General features: G+C 39.0%; 1 protein-coding gene across 5 annotated transcripts in view; it reads left to right on the top strand.

Annotated features, from left to right (window-relative positions):
- Positions 1–6004, top strand: part of PTBP2 (polypyrimidine tract binding protein 2) — a 44361-nt gene extending 38357 nt beyond the window's left edge. For 2 of the 5 annotated variants that reach the window (XM_041421449.1, XM_041421453.1), the window contains 6 exons: positions 1443–1597; positions 3011–3044; positions 3488–3580; positions 3968–4184; positions 4287–4364; positions 4506–6004. In XM_041421449.1, coding sequence (XP_041277383.1) covers positions 1443–1597; positions 3011–3044; positions 3488–3580; positions 3968–4184; positions 4287–4364; positions 4506–4638 — 710 coding nt within the window. In that variant the 3' untranslated portion in view covers positions 4639–6004. The remainder of the gene's footprint in view (positions 1–1442; positions 1598–3010; positions 3045–3487; positions 3581–3967; positions 4185–4286; positions 4365–4505) is intronic. The other 3 variants (XM_041421450.1, XM_041421451.1, XM_041421452.1) reach the window with 3 other exon arrangements.
- Positions 6005–21892: the final 15888 nt, after the last annotated feature.

The following is a 21892-nucleotide window of genomic DNA, read 5'->3' on the forward strand; positions in this document are numbered from 1 at the left end:
GTGGAGACTGCAGACCAAGAATTCTGTTCCACAGCTATTTGCTGTGGCTTTTTAATTTGTCTGACCTTTTCAAAAAATGAGATCTGTGTATGCTAAGTAATCAGTTAAAAACATATCAATCAAATAGATGGTCTAGCCTGCGTGCATCATCACTCATTCATCTACTACATCCTCACCTGTGATAAAATAAGGTTTCAGAAATCTTTGAGTCTGTAAACTGGACAATATTCAGTGAGTGTTAATGTTTTTTGAAAGAATGAGAAAATTACTAGTGGACTAAATGAGGTGGTTTCAAATGAATGACCAGAGGCAATTTTTTTTTTCTTCCGTTTTTCACCTCACATATGAAACAACAGATACAGTCTCCCTCTTTTTCAACCCCCCCAAAAAAAGTTACAGATGTCACAGAAAAAAGCTTTGGATAAACAACAGCTGTATTATATCGAACCACAACAAACAAAATATTTTATATAAGAAGTACTTAAAATAGCAAATTTTCTAAAATGTAAGTGATTGCTATTGACCTAGTATAAAATAAGTTGTATTTCCTTCAGGTGGGGATCTGTCATGCCTTACTGTCCTGGAAAAGTATTTTGGTACAATATTGCTCTTTTACTGAACATCATGTGCAAATGGCAGTGTTGATCAAATACAATAAAGCTGTTCCTATATAAACCATGTATAGTGCAAATGTATCACTTCCAGAACCTTTCCTGAATCCTGCGAGTAGCACACTCAACTCATACCCCAATGACGTGAGCAGACAAAACCAGCGTTTCTCTGCGGGGTCTGAGTTTCCTTGAAGAGGAAAACGTAAAGGCACAACTGAAGCTTTAGCTGAGAGTGACATGCTTCTTCAGAGAACTGGATTACTAAAGCCACAGAGCATGTTGAATCTTGAATTTAGAGAGTTGCCTCCCCACCTCATGCTAGGGTTGTGAGAGAAGTGTAAACCTCTTCACATGGCCAACTGCACTGTTGGGGATTTAGTCAAAAGCACCAAGTTGAGTGAGGAACATCTCCCAAATGATGATGGGAAATAAGGATGTAATGATGCGGAGAGCATTGCAATAGTGTTTATTCTTACTGATTACTGAATAAACACGTAGTAGTGTTTATTCTTACTGATTACTTTAGACCATTTGATAAACTAGACACTTCAAGCATTTTGGAGTGCAGTGGAAAGTTTTGCTGCACAATAATTGTTATTTGAATAGAAAGTACTTTTTATACCTCATAACCTTTCAGACTTGATCTGAAAAAAAATTTTCTACGTTTCTGTTACGTTAATTTACCAACCCATTTCACAACCCTTTGGATGACTTTAGAGTGGTATTGTCTGCTGTGTAGAGTGGTGTATACAGCTCTAGTACTGATATAGGAACTTTTTTTTTAAAATGACTTGTGTGTGTTTCGTAAAATATGCTTTATTTTAAAATTAGGGCTTCCTGTTGCAGCTGTTCCAGGAGCTCTGAGTCCTTTGGCTATTCCAAATGCTGCTGCTGCAGCTGCTGCTGCTGCTGCTGGCCGTGTGGGAATGCCTGGAGTTTCAGCTGGTGGCAATACAGTCCTCCTGGTTAGCAATTTAAATGAAGAGGTAAGTGAAACAATTTTACTTTTTCTTCCCCCCCTCTTTAGTCACACTTCATTTGTCAGTATTTTATAATTTCTTTGCGTTTGGCCTCTTACATTTGGATTTTAAGCTCAAAGTATTTTTGCTGGTTTTTTAATAATCCCCAAAGTTTATTTTAATGCCATTGTTAAATACATTTTTGTTCCTAGGTAGCTCACAACTTAAAAATATCCTTTGACAGTCAGCTACCTATTTTTTCTAAGAAAAATTTGGTAACTTCTTTATGTTTGAATACCAGCTATTCTTTCTTTTGTAACTGTAATCATGTAAACTAGAATTTCTGTTTTGTTTCTAATTGTTTGCTGTTTCATTTCATGCTTGTATCTCACATTTTTGAGTCTTAATTTATGTGAACTACTCTAATGCATTTTTCTTTGAAGGTTCTCCCAAAGATCTTGACGAGGCACTCTCCCAGTCTGTCTTAGTAATTTTTTTTTTCTTTGCAGTTACTCATTTGTCTTAAAAAAAACAAAAGTGGTGGCAAAGCATTTTCACCTTAACTGTATCTTTCTTGCTAACTCTGAAATCTAAAGGGATTTAGTTTTGCATTTTTACTGTCCTTTACGTTTATTTTGATGGCTGTGAAAGCTGGTATGAAATGTGGGAAGTTTGTATCAGTCTAGCTGTTCCATTTTTAACTGGCCTCTGTCACTGTAAATCATTAAGCTTTTTTTATCATCTAGTACTATTTTGTCATCCACAGTCTTGCATGTTAAAATGTTTCAGATCAGAGTGCCATTTTGAAAGATATTTTGCCTGCATTTCATAACCAGCCATGCTTACGCAGTTAAAGTTTAAATTTCAAATTTTCTATTGCATGCTTTTTTTAATTTATTTTCATGTTGAGATGAAATGCTGTAGTTTACTCTTGATATGAATGTACTTTACCCATATTTGTCTTGGGTGACTACATTTTACTCAGTTTTTCTTGTACAGTACATAAACCAACCATTTTCTGACCAAATTCCTACATTTCCTATGTACTGACCTATATTTTATTTTTTTTTTGTTCCCCACTTCCTTATTTTTTTTTTCTTCTGCATTGCTGTATTCCCTCCCCCATTTCATCCTTTTCCCTGTGTGTTCAACTTCCCTTTCCTTGTCTTTACCCAAATTCCCATGCCCTTCCCTGTCTTACCCTTCTCCTCGTCTTTGTCTACGTTCCCTGTCTTCATTCCCTATGTTCATGCTTCTGTGCTTGAACAAAATGTTCCTCGGACCAACTTGCCCCAATTAACCGCCTTGAAACCATGATCCATGACCACCTCACCATTCTGCGGGAACCACCCTTCGTTATGGATGATCTGTTCATCTCCGCTCTTCCTCGACTCTTCTCTCTTCTTGTCTTACGCTGCTTGCTCTTCTCTCCTTCTAAAGATGGTTACGCCCCAAAGTCTGTTTACCCTCTTCGGTATGTTATTGTTAGCACTATACTTTTATTATTGATTTGGTTTTGTTTTTATGGTTTTTGTTTGGTTGGTTTTTTTGTTTCACCTTAATTCTTATTTGTAGCTAGCACTTTGGCTTAAAGTTGAATAGTGAATCTTTTGCTATTTTTCTTTTGCTGTTTAAATCTCTCCATAGACACAGATTTTCTTTTAATGCATGCTAATATATTTTGCATGGTCTTTAATTTTATATCATTCACATAGCTTTGAGGGTTTATCAGAAATTATTCTTTTCAAAATTCACTATTCAAAATCTTTATCTCCTTTATTCATTTGTGAGTGTGTTGAGTTTGAGCGAGTGATCTTGTTGCTGTCTGAATGTTCCATTGATATGTCAAAATATATTACTTAGGTGGCTGGCTTTAAAATAAACTTTTCCTTTTGGGTTACTTTTGACTTTGAAAAGGTGTTTATGGTGATGTGCAGCGTGTGAAGATTTTATACAATAAGAAAGATAGTGCTCTTATACAGATGGCTGATGGAAACCAGTCACAGCTGGGTAAGATTAGTTTTCTGTTTATATTCCCATTAGTCTAAGTACTTGGAAATTAGGCTGTGTAAGATCAGGTGAACTAAATGTATTTATATTTGTCAGTCTGTCTCTTATCCTGGTTATCCACCAGATCCAAAATCTTTTTGCATGCACTTGTGTTCCAGAAGGTCTGCACTTAAATGAATACCCTAAATGAATTCAACAGCTGAATCAAATATGATGATCCCTGAGTAAAATTAAATATTGACAGAGAGTCTGCAGATCTAGTTCTTGATTCTAGTCCTTTAGCATACTGACCCTTTGATTTGCTTGAGTGCTTTTCTTCTTTGCATGTGTGATGTACAACAAGCTGTTGAACAGTAGCACTCAATTGAGTAAACTTGTCTTTTTCAGCCATGAGCCATCTTAACGGACAAAAAATGTACGGAAAGATCATTCGGGTTACCCTTTCTAAACATCAGACAGTACAACTACCTCGAGAGGGACTTGATGACCAAGGGCTGACTAAAGATTTTGGTAATTCACCTTTGCACCGCTTCAAGAAACCTGGTTCCAAAAACTTCCAAAATATATTCCCTCCTTCTGCAACACTTCATCTGTCCAATATTCCGTAAGTGCTCACTGTCAGCAATCTGGTAATATTTATGTGAATCACAGCACACTGAGCTGCCTAATGATTTCCTGCTTATGCTTATTTTCTCCCTGTCTGTAGACCATCAGTAGCAGAAGAGGATCTACGCACATTGTTTGCTAACACTGGAGGCACTGTGAAAGCATTTAAATTTTTTCAGTAAGTACCTTTTCTGCACATAGCTCTAAAAAGACTTTTGCAGCACATCTTAAGGAAAAATATATATCAAATAGCAAACCCCTGCAAATTAGGAGCAGCCCCTGTAGTGTTCAAGTTCCTAATTCCATTGTTTTGTTTCAGAAGAGATCACAAGATGGCACTTCTTCAGATGTCAACAGTAGAAGAAGCTATTCAGGCTTTGATTGATCTTCACAATTACAATCTGGGAGAAAGTCATCATCTGAGAGTTTCTTTCTCTAAGTCAACTATTTAAAAAGGCAGATAGAGAATGAAGGTGTATTGCATTGTTTGGTGTTGTCACCTTTTGACTGTTCAGGAAAGTGGGGACCAGAGTTTGTCTTCTGTTTTTTATTTTTTTTTCATGCTGTTACCATTCCTTGATTGTTTTAAAAAAAATAATTAAAAAAGGCAGTGATGTTAACTGCTTTTCAACTGTTCAACTGTTGTTTAGATAAACCATTGTTTTGTTTAAAGGATTTCAAATTGATACCACATTTTTTCAACTTGGTTGACGTACGTGCCTTAAAAAGGAAAATTAGTACTGCTGGAATTGCATAACTAGTAAAAAGCAAATTTGGTTGTCTGGGGCACATTGTTACATGATAATTTAAATATGTTTAGGCAGGGGTGTGTAAAAAGGTTAAGTGTTTGTTTTCTCCTGCTTGATAGATTTCTTTATCTGCTGGCTTGTCACTTATTTTCTTTTTAATTGGATAAGATGCATTACGCTGAAAAAGTAAAAAAAAATTACTTTATTTGATTTTTGCTACTTTTTGCTATGTGTTCTTTTTTAAAAAAAAGCCTTTCTATTTCATTGTTCTGGTCTAGATTCAGTTATGAATGTAGGCATTAGTTAAAATTAACAAGGTACAGAATATTAATTTCTTAAAGGACAAAAAGTGACTTCTGTGACTTTGAGCCCTACGTGAAAAGCATTGTGGAATCTTAACCTTTTTGTACACACTCTTGTGGGATGTATCATATAAATGTCAGCACTAAGTAATGTCTTGTTTGTGGCTGAATATTTTTCGTAGATGTTTTTGAAGTTGACATGACTTACGTGCATTTCAATATATATTGCCATCTTTAGTTTGTAATTAAGATATGGAATATGGTTGTGGATTTCTGAGCATGTACAGACTGGTCAAGCTAGTTCAGGAAATGGTGCATGTATTTTTCAATGATGAAGAAAGTTTGCTGCAAATGCTTGCAGGAAATTTTGTGGCAGTTTTCTAAAACTGACAACCAGGTGGGACCAAAGTTAATGTGCCTTTAGTCTTAATTTACCTTGCATTGTAATATTCAGTTTTAATAAATCTCTTCAAAATATTTTGTATTTAGAAATTGATCTGACTTTACTATAAACATGGCTCAGAATCTGCAGATCCAGTTAATTTGAAAGCAGTTCACTGACAGTCTGAACTGTTACCTTGATTCTGTTTAAATGACCAATACTTTTTGAAATTGATGTACTTAGTTTCAAGATTCATAGATTCTGTTATCTATGTAGAAAAAAAAGGTCATGTATATTTTCTATTAGTTGAGTTTTTACATCTTTAGAATTGTAAAATTCAGTATAGTTTGGAAGTGGCACAATTAAAAATTAATTTTCTAACAAAGTTGGGAGGTTTGATGGTTGTTTAATTTCATTTTGTGTGTACTCTGCTTACCTCTGTAGCATGCTCAATAAACACTTCTGTAGCTCTGTATTCACCTTTTCTGTCTTTCTCTGCTGCTTTCTATCTCTTCTCTTCTTTGTTTTTCACTTCTACTGTGCTTCTAAATTCATGTTATTCTCTGCCAGGGTGGGAAAAGCATAATATAAAAACTACTATTTATGGCTTTTTACCATAAATCTGATACTGTGAAAAATACCAACTCTTTATTTTCAGATAGTGACCCCTTTGCAGTTATATGTGCAAATTAAACATTTCCCACCCTGTTATAACTTACTGCTTTAAAGACATAACCTTTATTGTAGTTTGTTAGCTCTCTCTTTCTATCTTTTTAGTTTTTAAGCAGATTTATGCACTAATAGATCTCTCAGGTTTGCCATGCTCTCTTGCTGCAAGTTTCATCTTTCATTTTTTTTGTGTGTGCTAAAGATTTTCTACTAATCATACAGTACACTCATGGGTGAAAGTAACAAAGGATTTCACATGAGATCCATGGACCATACATGTTTCAGAACAGGATACTTCACCTTTTCAGAGTCGTGGGTTCAAATGAATATTAGAACAGTTTAGGCACTTCAGTAGTTTTTCTGTATATTACTTTGAACTGATTGTTGTGGGGTTTTTCCCCTTTCAGTTAGAAATAGAATTTCACACAGTTGCCATTTAACAGTAACTGAATGATCCTGGAGCATTTGGTAAAAGCTGTCAGCATTCAAATCAAAGCATTTTTCAATCACTTTCCAGTACACTGTAGGTACATTGATGTCAGAATACTTTGTGGACTGATGTCTTTGGGTGGCTTTCAAATCAGTAAATAGCTATCAGCTTTTGAAGGTCATGGTATAATGTAGGGGCTTGCATTAGACTTAAATAAAATGCATTTTATCAGAATTACACCCAATATATGATTTAAGTTATACTCCAGGTGCTGCAGTGATCACCCAGTCTGAAGTGCTGATAGAATCCTATTCATCCATACTCAGTTTGTGAATCAGCATCTTTTTACGACTCGAGCACCCAAACGCACAGATGTGACTATTTCCAGTGATTTAAGCAGTAGTTCAGGGTCTGACTGAGCTGATCTGTTAACGTTTTTCATCTGTACAATATGATGTCCCATATTTTTCTAAAATAAAAGTGTGTCAGATTTTCTTTTGTGTATCAGAATGTGCTTACGTGTTCCAACTAGAAATGTGACTTGAAACTTGCCATTCTGTGTGTTCAGCCTGTGCTGAATTATTTCCACGTGTATCAGATAGCACACAGTGATTGCCATATGTGTAATTTTGAAATAACTGTAAACATCTGCATTGTCCAATTGTGTACAAATATAGGGGTTTATAAAAGGGTAGCTAACATTCTTCTTGCCAGGCTTATTTCCTTAAAAAGAAGTTTCTATACTTTTCTCATATTGAAAATTTCTGTGGCAAAAAGCTCAAGGGAAAGAGTATATATTGGCTTTGACTTGTTATAAATTCAGCAGCTTTTATTATGAGGTTATATTTGTATCAGCCAAAATTAAAAGTAATGACAGTCATAATTGTCATGAAAGCATTTTTTATTAATCTGAAGAAAATCACTGTTCAGTTACGGATACTTAGTCTTTAAAGTGGTATCTCTTCAGAAAATACAGACTTAGTAATGTCCTAACTCCTAGAACTTTCAAAAACTTCTTTTTCATGAGATGGTAATGCATTTTGTATAGCAATTTGTACATTTTTTGTTGTTACAAAATGTAAATAAGTTTCTGTATTTTTAGCTCTTCAGAATGTGAAAAGCATCACTTTTATTAAAATTTTACTAAAAATGAGATTCATGAATAACTTCTTACACTCCATGGAATGTGAGTTTTCAGATTGTTAGTAAAACCTTACCAAAGGCATGGTGTTTCTCCAAACTCAATTTCAGATTTTTAAAATAATTCTGGTATTTTGTCAGAGGGCAGTTGCTGACTTCTATTTCTTTGTGAATCGTTAGTTTTTCTCTGGTGGAGCAACGATATTGGTTGGAGAAGTCCAAAAATGATCTTTGATCAGATAATGTTGAGTGGCAAATACAGTAGGTAAGTGAAATAAACCAAAACCTTATAGCATTCTAACTAGGAACTGGGGGAAAACCTGGAAGCTAAGTGAATACACTTAAAAATATTTCTGTATATTGTGATTTAATGTGTTATGAAAGACACCTTTGCCCTGCAGGAATAACAACAGTTCATACAACTGCTTGTAGCTTGCCATTTTTAATGTTTTGCATTAAGAATTAGTTTAATAAGCCATTTTACAAAAACAGTTTACTTGACTCTTTATAAGTTTCCCTATGTTTTCTAGTATCTTGCAGCATGACAAGATTAGTAAGATCCTGCTGTCTGTAGGATTTAGGGCACTGTGATTTCAAACTCTCATTTACTCCAGATAATTTGTCTAATTCTGTGCTTAGATAACATGTACATCTGTCAAAACATGAGAAAAAATGAATTGTGGAGTTTTTTTTTTTTGCCAACAGGAATATAAATCCAGTAGTCCCATCTCAGGAAATTGATTTCCTAGTGTCAAATGTGTTACAGTGAGCAAGACTGCTCAAAAGGTTTGACCGTGTTATGTAGGGATGAGGCTGAAGTCCTTGTTCTGTTCCAGGCACTGAGACAACCTGAAATGTAGTTTTGCTGAGGTGAACAAATTTTCTTTTAAATAATTAGGCAGACTATCCCATGTCTTGTAGTCCTGCTGTGTCTAGAAAGGTATGTATGTATGTGTATATATATATATATATATATATATATATATACACACATACACACATATATAAGGACATCTGCAGTATTTCTTACCTTCCTGGTTTCTTGGGGAGCTGAGCAGCTGTAGCCTACTAGTGTGATTCCAGCCATACAGAGGATAGGAAGAAAGAAGGATTTTTTTTTTGAATCTATAGGATTTGGCATGGTGTTTTCTACCTAATGGGCCTTGGTGAAGTTAGTCAGTCAGTAGACTGCAGTAATCTTAACTGTAGAGAATGATGAACCATTAATTATTCTGTTAGTGCATTGGCTTGCTAGAACCAGTGACAAAGTTCCTGCCTTGCTGTGGAATTATAGGCTATAATAATGCAGCTTTAAAGAATTCTTTTACCTTGTTTTTTCCTTTGATGTAAGAATTTATTTAGTATCACATAATCCGAGTATTTTCAGGTTTGAAATTCTTTCCAGTGCATGTGTTTGGTCTTTGATGATGGTTAAGAAAAAGAGATTGGTGAATTCCTGCTTCACCTTAAAAAATTTTACAGCTTGCTATATCTTTTGTTGTTTTCTGAGATGAGTGGATTTTCCTCTGATCAACAGTCTAAATTTGGAACAGGGTTACGTTGCTTTGTTTTTTCCCTTTCAAAATGTACAGCATGTAATGTTTAAAATCTGTTCTTTCTTGATTAGTTCTGCAGGCAGGCAGCAAAGGAAAAGAAAAGAGGTTTTTTCCTTGGGAAAAATGTGAATTAAATACAGATTGATTTAAATGTCTCAAAAAACTTAGCTGAAACTAGCACTCCTATTATGGAAGAGTTCTGCATGTTTTATGAGTTTTAGCCCAGTGTCTTTAGGAAATGAGGCGTGTGTAAGTGCACCATCTCTGTGTGAATGTGATGTTCCCGAGATAACCCCTGTCTCTTCCTTGTCACTCCTGTACCCTTTGGTTGCCTTCCTGGCAGGCAGAGGGGATGAAGGTCTCCAGTAGTCGGGCATTTCTGTTTCTATCCTCATGATTAATTGGCTTGCTAGGTCCAAGTCCCCACTTTGTCCTACAGGCAAGGGAAGGGAAGATCAGGTGCCTTGTCTTTTGCTGGGACTTCTCAAAGAGGCACGGAGCTGGTTCTCTCCCTCTTAATGGGCAGCAGCTTCAGAGGTAGCCAGCCTGGTGAGGCCTGGGGATGGTGGCTACAGGACGTGAGAAGGGCAAGGGAAGGGATATTTTGCAGGAGGACCTGAGTATTGGACAGAGGAGTGTTGAGGGTGTTTCAGTAGCTTGCTCTCAGTTGTTTCATGCATACACAGACAAAAAATTATTGAGTAGGTGAGACATGTTGACTGAATAATTCTGTAGGGGTATTTTACAAATTAGTCTGAAAATATGTAGTCCAGCTTGGGAAGTAAATGTGATGTATTTTCACTTCGGCTCAACAGGTACAGGGGTGTCAGAGCTTAACACTTGCCTGCAGATTGCTGTGGAAGCTGGTTTTCCTAGGATGAGTACTTATCATCCCTGGAAGCCAGCAAGACTGAAAGCCTGAAGCCTCTAGCCCTAGGTTAGGCTACATGTCAGGGTAGTTTAGGATGATTGACACTGATGGCTGGCCAAAGAGCTAGATGAAGTGAGCTAGTGGGATCCAGGAAGAGATTTGTTAGACGAGTCATCAAGTGACATGTGGGGACTGGCATTTTTTGATGAAAAATAGAAACTAAAATTTCTGAGTGTATTCCATGGCAGGTTACACCAGTGTCCTTTGGGCTAACCCTATTCCCCCTAGTTCCTTAATGCCCGGGGCTTATCTCTGACAGCATCAGCACTCTTTGAAGATCTCAGTTGTGCAGCTGAAATCATGCCGGACTAGTCTGTTCTTTTCCAAAGCAAGAAAGGTTTCTTGGCAGCTGCATCTGACAAGCACCAGTGATTTGTTGCGTGTGGTGGGATACTGGCCTTTCCACGTTAAAACACTGGCAATCCTCAGCTAATAAGGGCCCTGGTGCTGTGTCAACAAAATGCTCCTTTCATCATGCTGTGCTTTGTTGCCTAAGCACTAATCTTCAGGTATTGACTTAGATAATTTGAGTAAGCTTTTTGTGAACAATGTTTATCTTTAAAAATAAGGGAGCTTTTCCTTTTTTTCTCTTTTTAGAGAGAGGGAGATTTTCCTGTTGATTATAGAAAATAAACTAGAAATTGCCATTTTCCAATTCTTAAGGAAATTTTGGTTGTCCTCAACTGTTTGGATCAGAAGTGTGTCTAACTTGTTTAAACTCTGATGGCAGAAGTCACACAACATCCTCAGTCTGTATCACTGCTCCTACACTTCAGGGAAAAAATAATCTTGACCTAAATCTTTTGCTGCAATTTTAAAAGTCTGCTTTCGCTTTTAGGAAGTGGTAGTTTTCCAGTTCCTCTTAGATGGAAGATGGAGCTAAACCTCATATTTCAAGTGTAGCTACATTAAAATACCTGATTAATAGTAGATAACCTTTTCCTATTGGTGGCTCTTCACTCAAAATTGTTCTTAGAAACAGAGGTGTTTGTGGTGCCATCGTGTTACAGTTGAAAAAATTGCTCTTTTAATTAGAGAATGATAGCACCAAGCACTTCTGCAGTGCTGTAGGTGAACTCTAAATAGGTTTTTTCCTGCAGGTGGCATACCTTGCTCGAGTACGTGTACAGCAAGTTTTGGTCCACCAAGGGATGTGCTGTCAGTTGTGGCAATGGAAGAATTGCCATATCACCAGCCATTATTGTTGGCAAGTGACTGGAGTTGCTCAGCAAAACTGAAGTCTGTAGAGTGCAAGTGATCTTGCTAACAGATCAATATTAACATTTATTTGCAATTTTCTTAAGGATACCTGGAAATCTTTAAAAGTAGTTTGCTTTTCAAAGCAAACAGGTAAAGTATTGGAACTTATTCCACAGGAATGTAGACTGTTGGTTTGTATAAGCTATAAATTTTTACACAGATCTTCTGAATAAGTTGCCCTAGGGAAAGGGATTCCACATTTCATTTAATTTCTAATTCCAGCTTTTGCAAGTCTTGAGCCAGTTGAAAACATGGATTTTTTACTGATTTGAAATAATATATCCTTTCATACACATCCTTTTTCAGTCCAAAGCAGCTTCCTCAGTTTCTAAAGATGGGAATTCTGTAAAACTTAGCTTTTTCCCAGGGGGATTTCAAACAACATACGTTACATACTCCTGCGTAGTTAAAGAAAGGCACAAGGATTCTTCCTTTGCTGGGAGCAGTTATCCCGATGCCTTCTGGGCTTAGAACTGCTTGGTAAGCTTCCAGACATGTACTGCAAGGGAAATACATTTTGCTTTGGTGTGCCTGGACAGCAGCAGAACCCCTAAACTTCCCTCAGCGAGCCCTCATGCTTGAAGCAAAACATGGTTATGTGCTGCAGCTGTGAGGTGCCTAGGAATTCAGGCCTGGCAGGTTCAGTGTTCATAGAACTCTTCTGCCCTTCGGAGATCCTTGGGTAACAACAGCAAGCTGCATCCATGATTTCAGAACTTCTGGGGTGCGTACTGTCGAGTGAGACCAGGGCTCTCTGCATTAGGCTCTGACATGGAGTAGCCCTAGAAAAATCTGGGAAACCTCCAGTCTGTTTTGAGAAAGTTCCCTCATAAGACGTCATTAGATATTGAAAGTTCTATTCATTTCAGCTTCACTTAGGGTTTAACAACCTGCTTGAATCCTGAGTAACCAACATCCTTGTAACACTCCAAGAGAAGCTCTTAAAATGCAGCGGGTTTTTTGAAATATTTTTGGAACTTAATGTTATGCTCTGAATAATGCTTTTGTAATTAAAAAGTTACATTTTTCAGTCCCCTACTTTGTATTTCTGTAGTAAATGTTACTTATGTTTATTTTAGCAGAATTTAATAATAGTCAGTGTAGAAGTTGGTGAACTTGCAGGAGGATTACCACTTGGAACAATAGGCATTAGTTTTCTGTGCTGGAAAAAACAAGTCCAGGCTTCTGGCACTGAGAAGGTGGTATCTAGGCAACTGCTGCTGAATGCCAAAATCCTCTCTTGTGCAGACATCTGCCCTGCCAAAACCATGTTCCTAGGGAGAAGAGAAAGTTCATCCAGATGTAGTGACTGAGTATGCAAAGAAAATGAAACTGAGGACAAGTCCTGTAAATACTGAACTGCTGCACAAGAACTTCAGCTCCCTAGAGATGAGACAAGTGGGAAAGCTTCCTCTGCACACACCGTGTGAAAGGTGGCTACTGCAGGGCACATGTCCTGAACTTGTACCCTCTCTCAGTTGGTTTCAGCCTAAATCCTTGCACTCCTTTTTATAAGACTGCGGTTTTTTTTTTTTCCCTTCTCCAATTTCAAAAATAAATTTGCAAGTTTTTGAGTTGCAGTGTTTTAAGGTTTTTTTTAAAATCTGTCAAGCAGCGCTATGCAGATAAGCTGTGTGTCACTGTGAGGCCAGGTGTGATTTACTTAAAACTGGAAATTATGTAAAACACTGGATGTAGCTGAGACTTCACTTTTACAGATTAATAATTGTCACAAATAGAGCTCTGATCATTGGGCTGCCTTAATCTATAGTACAAAATCTCCTGTTGAGTAAGTATGTGTACATCAAGTTGCCTTTCTCTGTCAGGGACCAGAATGCCTATTTGCCACCACTCTATTGTTCAGAGACATTAACAACTCCTTCTGCTGATAAAGAGCTGATGTTTTAAACTGGTTGATTTATATGAGTTATCAGGTTTGTTACAGACTTCCTTATTCTTCTGTGTTTGGCAATTTTAGAAGTGTTAAAGTGTCAAAATATCTTACACTTGTTAGCGTTTAAGCACCTTCTTTTGCAATCATTTCAAGCAGTAAGGAAGATGGAACAGTTACAAGTTTCAAATATTTTGGATGTCAGCTTTGTTCCAAATTTGGTTTTAAGATACTTAATGCTTGTAAAATTGCAACTGGATTTTAAAGTCTAACCTGTACAGCTGCCTGATCCCTTGTACAAAATGCAATGAAAGATTTAGCTACACACAACAGACACATAACTTTAAATACATTGGTACTAATAATGTAACCTATTTCTCTCTCCCATCCCCTGGTTAACATGGATGTCAAGGGAGGGAGGTGCCAAATGCTCCTCTTGCACTGCAAGAAGCAGCCAGGAATCGTTCAGAAGGTGCTTTCACTTTACAGCTGGGCTGCTCTTAAGGCTTGCTGCTATTCAAGGGATTAGTTCTGCTCCTGCCATTCTTGCTTGGTGTCTTCTGCCAGCTCTGATGCCTGTCTTCTTGCCCTTCATCTGCATGATTTAACCTGCTAAACTGACAGCATCCCTACCAAAAAAAGTGACATTTCTGCCTTGTCTTCTCCCTCTCCCCTTTTGGTATTAGTTTTTGCCCTTTGGTGGACTGAACCTGGTCACTGAATGGTTACAGAAATACTAAAGGAGGCGGAGCATACTCCTGGGAGCAGGGGGAAAACAACTCTGCCTGCTTCAACAGAAGTCAAATATCAGCTAAAATGTAACCAAATCTCATATTTAGAACATTTTAACTGATATAGCTGTTCCAGCCCTAAAGGCTGGAATTGTCACAGATTTTAGATACAGGTGGAAATACTGCGTTCCTCTAGACTTCAGATAATAAACACCTTGATATTTATTGACCTAAGTGCCCATATGAATCTCTTTAGTTTCTAGACATTAATAATTACAAAAATACTGTATATTACACAGAGTTGTAACATAAATTAGCATAATAAACACATCACTTTACAAGAGCATCTTATGAAATGGTCTGCCACATACTGCCAAATAAGTTCATTGCATCATCTTCATGGGCTATGTGAAATGTTTTGCTTAAGTAATGTTATTTAACTTCTTAATGTTTTTCCTTCAGTGAAAAAGGGAAAAATATTTGTAATTGTGGATCAATGATCTCTGGGGTGCTGTTTATTTTGCATGGGATTTTTTGGGGGGTTGTGCTTTTTTCCCCTACCTTTTGCCTATCATGCCTCTTTTGTTGTGTTTCTGTCATTGCTGCTTTAGGTCCAAGCAGGATTCACCAGGCACAGCTCTTTTGAAATCTCTGGTTATTATCTGGATGGGATTTTCCTGTTTTGTTTCCAGACATGCTCTTTTGAAACAATGTGTTAGTTCCCTGTTTATCATGCTAAGAATTACATTTGATTTTAAATGGTGGAATTGGGCTGGCGTTTATGCCATAAGTTTCTCAAAACAAAGCTTCTCTTTTGAGGTGTCAGATATGTCATAAAGGCTGCAAGAATTCTCAAATATACACTTCTGATTTTTGCCTCATCACTGTAGTATAAGAGGAGAAAGACAAAAAAAATGGTGCTTCATGAGCCAGGGTTTTACTGCTTTATGGTGACAGATAATGGTAATATTTACTACTTATGAGCCATGCACATAAATCTACATATTTATGTAGTAATGAATACAGTAAAATATTGTGGCATTTCTACTTAGAACATAATTGCCATGTATATTAACACAGATCTGGATGTCATAGAAAGTGAGCCAAAAATAAAGGTGTTTTACCAAATTGATTCAGTACTATGGGATTATTTTAAGAAGCTGTAATAAGGGAGATTCTTGAGAAATAGACTGAAATATTTCTGTTTATATGTAATGACAATGTAAAGGTGATAAGCAGTGTCGTTCTTACAGCTGATTACATGCTGCAAAGGTAGCTGTAGATTAGTTCTTGTACTAAATTTCTGAAGTGTATAAATAGCTCTGTTCTTTAGAGTCAAAGCAGATAGAAAATTGAATTAAAAAAAGAAAAAGTTCTGCTAGACTTGGTTTACTCTTTTCTAAAACTTAGCACCTCTTTTCCCCCTTGCTCTGTCATGTCTCCTTTTCCATTTTCAATTTGTCTCAGCCTAGATACACCAAACCCTTAAATGAAATTATTGTTTTTCTTTTCTCTACCTTAACACCTGCCTGCCATCACACCACCTGTCCCAAGCTTGGAGCATTTGCGTTGTTTACATTGATTGGTTTTGAAAGCTGCTCTCCTGATATGTTCTCCATCCAGCATTGCATCCTTGTACCTTATTGCCCTGCTGTTGCTGCCTCTTTGTCCTCTGTGCCCTGCCCTTCCCCTGTGAGTGATCCCCACGCTCTGCTCTGGGCTCCCTCTGCTTGTTGCAGGTGTAATGGTGCTGTGGCAAGCCCAGCACCCAAATGCTGTTGTTGGCCTCTGCAGGTGTGAGCACGCTGGGAATTTCTTGGGTTTGGGAGCAGTTTCAGGAATGCCTTGTCTTCTCCAGCCACAACTGACCTTGGGAGGCCTTAATGATGGTGAACCTGAGCACAGAGAGCGCTGCCTTGTGACAAACTCTTCATCCTTCACATCCTTCTCATCCTTCAGTGCATGGAGCACTGGCCCAGGAGACCTCACCTGCAAGTGCAGCAGGGACTGTGCAATGGGACACTTGAGCAAGACCTGTTCTCTGTTCAGAACATCACAAGATTTACAGCAAGAAGTCCAGATAACAGTGCTGAAATGCTGAAACAAGGGGTGGGAATGTTGAGGATGTGTTTTCTATGGATGTATGCACAGGATCAAATCAGACTTTAAATCTTGCTGGATAGTTGTAATGGTGGTAGCAGTGCTTCTAAACACATGCCAGAGCTTTCCATTTTATTGATGTGCAAAGCCAAATGAGGGTTTTTTTAAGGTTCTGACCCAGTCCCTTTCCATCTGTATGGGCCTGTTTCTCAGGAAAGATGCTTATGGGATATGGCAGAATTGCTAGGTAGTTTGGGTTTTTTAGATCACAAAATCTACTGCTGTACTGAAGGAAGGGCTAGTAATGAGAAAGGATCAATTGACAAGAGAAAGGGTGATTGCTAGTGTTGAGCAGGGAAAATGTACGTGCTACTCTCAGGGTTTTCTTAAAAGAGTTTCTTTCAGCGTGTTCTCTAATGACCTTGAAGGTGAGGTTAATTTGATATTGATCAGATTAACAAATGTAAAATCTGGTAAATAAAAGCAATTAATTGAAAACAGTGAGGAGGTTGAATAAAAGTAAGGGGAGCTTTAACATTTGGAAGAACAAGAGGCTACAGAACTGCTGATGTTCCTGAAGTTATGCACGAACTTGTGACTCCTTGTTACTTGCTAGAGAGAACTTTGATTCCAGGGCCTTTTGTGCTTCAGCATTTGATGCTGTTCACACTGAACCAACCACTGAAGCACAGCAGAAAATAAGGTCTTGTCTCCCAGGATTTCTAGTTGGATTGCAAGCACCCAGACTTTCTTTAGAGGCTTGTATTTAATTAGTCCTAACATGGCCCAGGAAAGCAGAGGAGATTTTGAGCTCGCTCTCAATGTTACATTAAAATACTGTGCTATTGTCATGTTTATGTTATTGAAAGAGGAGGGAGGATGTTGAGATTTAACAGAACAGTTTCTGAGCCTTGGCTGCAGACTTGGGGGTCACACACATGAGTATCCCTATGTTTAGTATTAGTGTTGATCCTTGTCTCTGACCTTCTTCAAATATTCTGCCTTCTTGCAAATATTCTACCTCCTTGCTAAAGATGAGCAGTGTGAGTGCAGGATATGGGACCTGCACGTGCTCATTTCCTTCATTCATGCTAGTCCTGATTCATTCCTGATGAGCACATCTTTCCACAGCTGCTGACAGGTCATGAGAGTAAACCTAGCAGCACACCCCCCGTGCTCAATTCATGATCCTTGTCTCTTCCAAAGCAATCCCTGCAGTCCGTTCTGTACAGCACCCTGTGCTCTGGGAGGCGCTGGGGTTTATGGAAAGTTTCACAGACCCAGCGGGGAAGCTCCCGTTTGTCTTGTGCACTAACATCTTGAGTAGAGGCTTTAGGCAGATGCTCTTTCCTACTGTTGCTGCTTATTCTGTCCTTTACATAAAAATGAGAAGACATGAGAAAATCAGCAAGTGAGCCCAGGCACCAGACTGTTTGCTTTCATGCAGTGGGCAGAGAGAGAAAATGAAGTCGTGTTAACTGCCTACCTCACTGCCTCCTTCAGCCCATTCTCATCCCATGAGTCCACTGAAAAGCCTCTCACATTTCTGTACTAGAAATAACATTAGCAGGGAAAAAAACCCAAACACACTCCACTTCATACACTGCAGCTGTATCATCTTTTCCCAGGTGCCTGTGTTGCTTTTAAGAAAAATAATAGAAACAATAGTGGGGAAAGACAGAGCACAAACAATTCCCACTCTTCCCCTTGAAGTGAGCAGTTTAAAAATGGGCTTATTTTGTTAGAATTCAGGGTAAATGCTTTTCAATAGATGAGAGATACTTTAGCTCAGTTCCAATGGACTCCACCAAATCAACCTCCCACCCAATTCAATTAATTCCCTTCCCCCTGTGTGTCAGGAACAAGGTTTGGATATAAAAACACTAAATGTAAGATTAAAATGTCTACAGAGATGATCAGAAGGGAGTCTATTTTAATAACCCTCTCAGATTGCTGTGCATGAGATGTGGAAGTAGGAGGTTTAATCTCAGTGCAGTGCCTTTACAATTATAATCAGAATTGAGCTGAGTATTGGTCAATAGGAAATTTGCTCCTCAGGGTAGGGAGAGGACTGTAACAAGAATTAAGTCTCAGGATGTTAGTGAAGGAAACCATCTGAAAAGAATAATCAACTGCAGTGGTATGGATCTCGGGTTCCCAGAAAGAATTGTTCAAAATTAAACAAAAACTCAGAGCAAGAAACAGCAGAAAATTCACAGAGACCAAGTTGATCATTGTGCAAGCAGGAGAGAAACACAAGTTCCAAGTGCATGATGCTTTCCCTTGGTGATTTTTTACTTTAAGATATTTACAGCTGGTGTCAGTGTAAAGGGAAGAAGTTATTCACTCTTTCCTTATGCCCAAGATTGGTTCCTATAAATCAGTGCAGAGTGTATGAAAATTGTCGTTACATTTAGGCAGGTCATAGGCTAGAAGACATAAAAGGTGCCAATTGAAAACCATTTTGTGGGTGTCCACCTCTTTATTTACTCAGATGTAAATTTCATTTCTAGGTTTTTTTGCTACCCTCTTGGTAGCAAAAAATACTCTAAACTCAAAGGAAAGAGATTATGTTAATGGTACGATTTTGAGCTTTAGCAAAAGGCCCTTGGGTTTATTCTTTGTTCTCGGGGTTTTTCAGGGCTTCATTCCTGGCCCCGTGCTCTTCAACATCTTCTTTAATGACCTGGACACGGGACTGGAAGGGACACTGAGCACACAGACCCATTCACAGATGACACAAAACTGGAAGGAGCTGTCAACTCCTTGGAAGGCAGGGAGGCCCTGCAGAGAGAGGGCTGGGCAACCACCAGCCATGGGAAGTTCTACAAGGGAAAGTGCTGGGCTCGGCACCTGGCACGGGGCAGCCCTGGATGTACAGACAGACTGGGGAATGGGAGACTGGACAGCAGAAAGGGGCCACCAGGGCCTGGGGGACCGGGTCAAGGGAAAGCTGAACGTGAGCCAGCAGTGCCCTGGCAGCCAGGAGGGACATCCCTGTCCTGGGGACATCAGGGACAGCATCACGGCCAGGCAAGGGAGGGGATTGTCCCGTTCTGCCCTGAGCTGGGACAGCCTCACCTCGAGTGCTGGGGGCAGTTCTGGGTGCCACAACACAAAAAAGACATGGAGCTGTTAGAGAAGTCCAAAGGAGGGTAACAAGGACGGTGAAGGCTCCAGAAGGGAAGCTGTGTGAGGAGTGGCTGAGGTCACTTGGTCTGTTCAGCCTGGAGAAATGGGAGACACTTCAATAACCTTGCCAAAGGAAGCAGAGGGGCAGGTGCCAATCTCTTCACTCTTGTGACCAGTGACAGCACTCAAAAAACCAGTATGAAGCTGAGTAAGGGAAGGTTTTGGTTGGGTATCAGGGAAAAGATTTTCACCCAGAGGGTGTTTGGGCACTGGAACAGGCTCCCCAGGGAAGTGGTCACAGCAGCAGCCTGGCAGAGGTCAAGAAGCTGTTTGACAACACTCTCAGGCACACGGTGTGACTCGTGGGGATGGTGCTGTGCTGGGCCAGGACTTGGGCTCAGTGACCCTGTGGGTCCCTTCCAACTCAGCACATGCTGTGGTTCATACTCAAAACAGGAAATGGTTTTAGCAAAAGACACTTGACAAAAAAAATTCTGGAATTACAGCACATGTTCATGAAGATGTTTGCATTTCTGCAGGTTTTGACCACCTATAGTAATTACCATTTCAAATTTTCCTGTCAATAAGTGTGTAAATATTAACAAGTCAGGATGCTTTTTATGCCAAGGCAGCTTACTGAGAGGGCAAGCTATTGCCTCAATACTTTTTAAAGTTGAAGATTTTCTAATATCTGTCACTAATCACAATTTTTAGTCCCCCATGATTTAAATAGTGCAGTAGAGGTGTCCATATGTTGTGCAGAAGTAGAATGTACAGTGTGGAGTTTCCTTAAGTCAAATCTTAGGCACATGAGATGATACTTGAAATTACCACTTCAATTTAAAAGTGAATCTTGTTTCAAAGAGCTGACAGTTATGATGTCTTTTCACCATTTTTATCACTGCTTCTGAATAATGAAATTACAGGGCTCAAGGAAGTGGGATCAGGCCTCATCTTTGAGAACTGTCTCTGCTGGGGAACAGTCTGGCAAGGCCAACAGCAGCCAGGTAACCCTGTCAGTCATACCACATCAGGCTGGGCTTGCCTAGGAAAATATGTCAGAAATACCAGCCTGGGGCACAGAAATGAGCAAAACTGGCACCAATGGGGGAAAAAGTCATTGGAGGCAGATTGTTTATTTTGTGTGAGGGTAAGACAAACAAAACAAAGTCAAATAATGGGTATAGGTATGGCAAGGTATGCAAAGCTCTCTATTTTACTGCAAACTGCAGGAATCACCTCCATATATAAGAGCTGCAAGATATAGCAAAAAACTTGTAAGGCTGAATATAAAATGAATATTTTGGAGTGAATGTAATCTAATTATTTGGGAGTTCAGACAAAGGTGATGCTAATTCTTCTTAAAAACAGCACTGATGCTCTGCAAATCTTAAACAAGCTATTAAGGAATTAGCAGATTACAGGCAAATTTTTTTTTTTTTAAATTTGCTTCCAGTGCAAAAGCATATGGTGCCGCTGTGTGTCAAGCATTAACTAAGCAGATGTCAGAGAGGTAGCCTGAGTTTGACACTGCTTGAGCTGCCCTGCTCTCAGAGCCTGGAGCTGCAGCACATTTCATGGTGCCTGCCAGAGTCAGAGCAGCCTGAGGTACCACTGGGGCTGGGGAGTGTCACGGTGCCATCGGCCTCGCCCGTGTGCCCAGCAGAGATTGTCTCCCTCCTCCAGACAAGAGATCAGACCTGGGCAGTGCTCTGAGAGGGAGGAAGGGCCTGAGCTGTGCTTTCAGTCATTCTGACTGTCCCAGGTGGATTATTTGGATGATTGCAGGATCATTTGGTGGCTTTCTCTCATAAGGCATCTTTGAACCTAGCCTGCCTTAATCTAGTCCTGAATAGAAGTTAATTTACAGCTATTCAGAAACTAATTTAGAGAGGTTTACTGAGCTCTCTTCAAGAGAGCAGTCTTTTAGGATTCCATTTCTAAATAGTGAGTTTTCTTTTTACTGTGGTTTCCAGGCTCTGCATCAGGGAAAAAATGTCTTGGTTACTATTGCAGGACATGAGATGGTGGTTGATGGTAGTTATGTTATCTCTTAAGAAGTGCTGAATTCTTCTTGAAACACTGATGATACCTTTAAACAGCACATGTGGCACACCTGTGTGTCTCTTAACCCCACTAGTACAGGCAGAGATACCAACAGCAGCTTGCAGTGACCCCTGGATTGCTGTAAACACCCAATTCTCTTTGTTTTTTCCCAGGAATCTCACTGTTGTCATTCTCGTTACACACATTGCAAACTACCAAGTGTTTGTCACCTTTGTCAAGAGATTGAGCAGTGAACATATTTGAGGCCATGCAAGCACCACAGAATTGGCACCTGGTCCACTTGTTGTCCATCTGTCCAAGGATTTCTTTTGTGAGGTCTTTGGCCCAATTATTGTATCTCTGATGGGTTCAGAGAAAGAACCACAC

This window comes from Onychostruthus taczanowskii, unplaced genomic scaffold, assembly GCF_017590055.1.
Source record: "Onychostruthus taczanowskii isolate IOZ18803 unplaced genomic scaffold, ASM1759005v1 scaffold7, whole genome shotgun sequence".
Taxonomy (NCBI): domain Eukaryota; kingdom Metazoa; phylum Chordata; class Aves; order Passeriformes; family Passeridae; genus Onychostruthus; species Onychostruthus taczanowskii.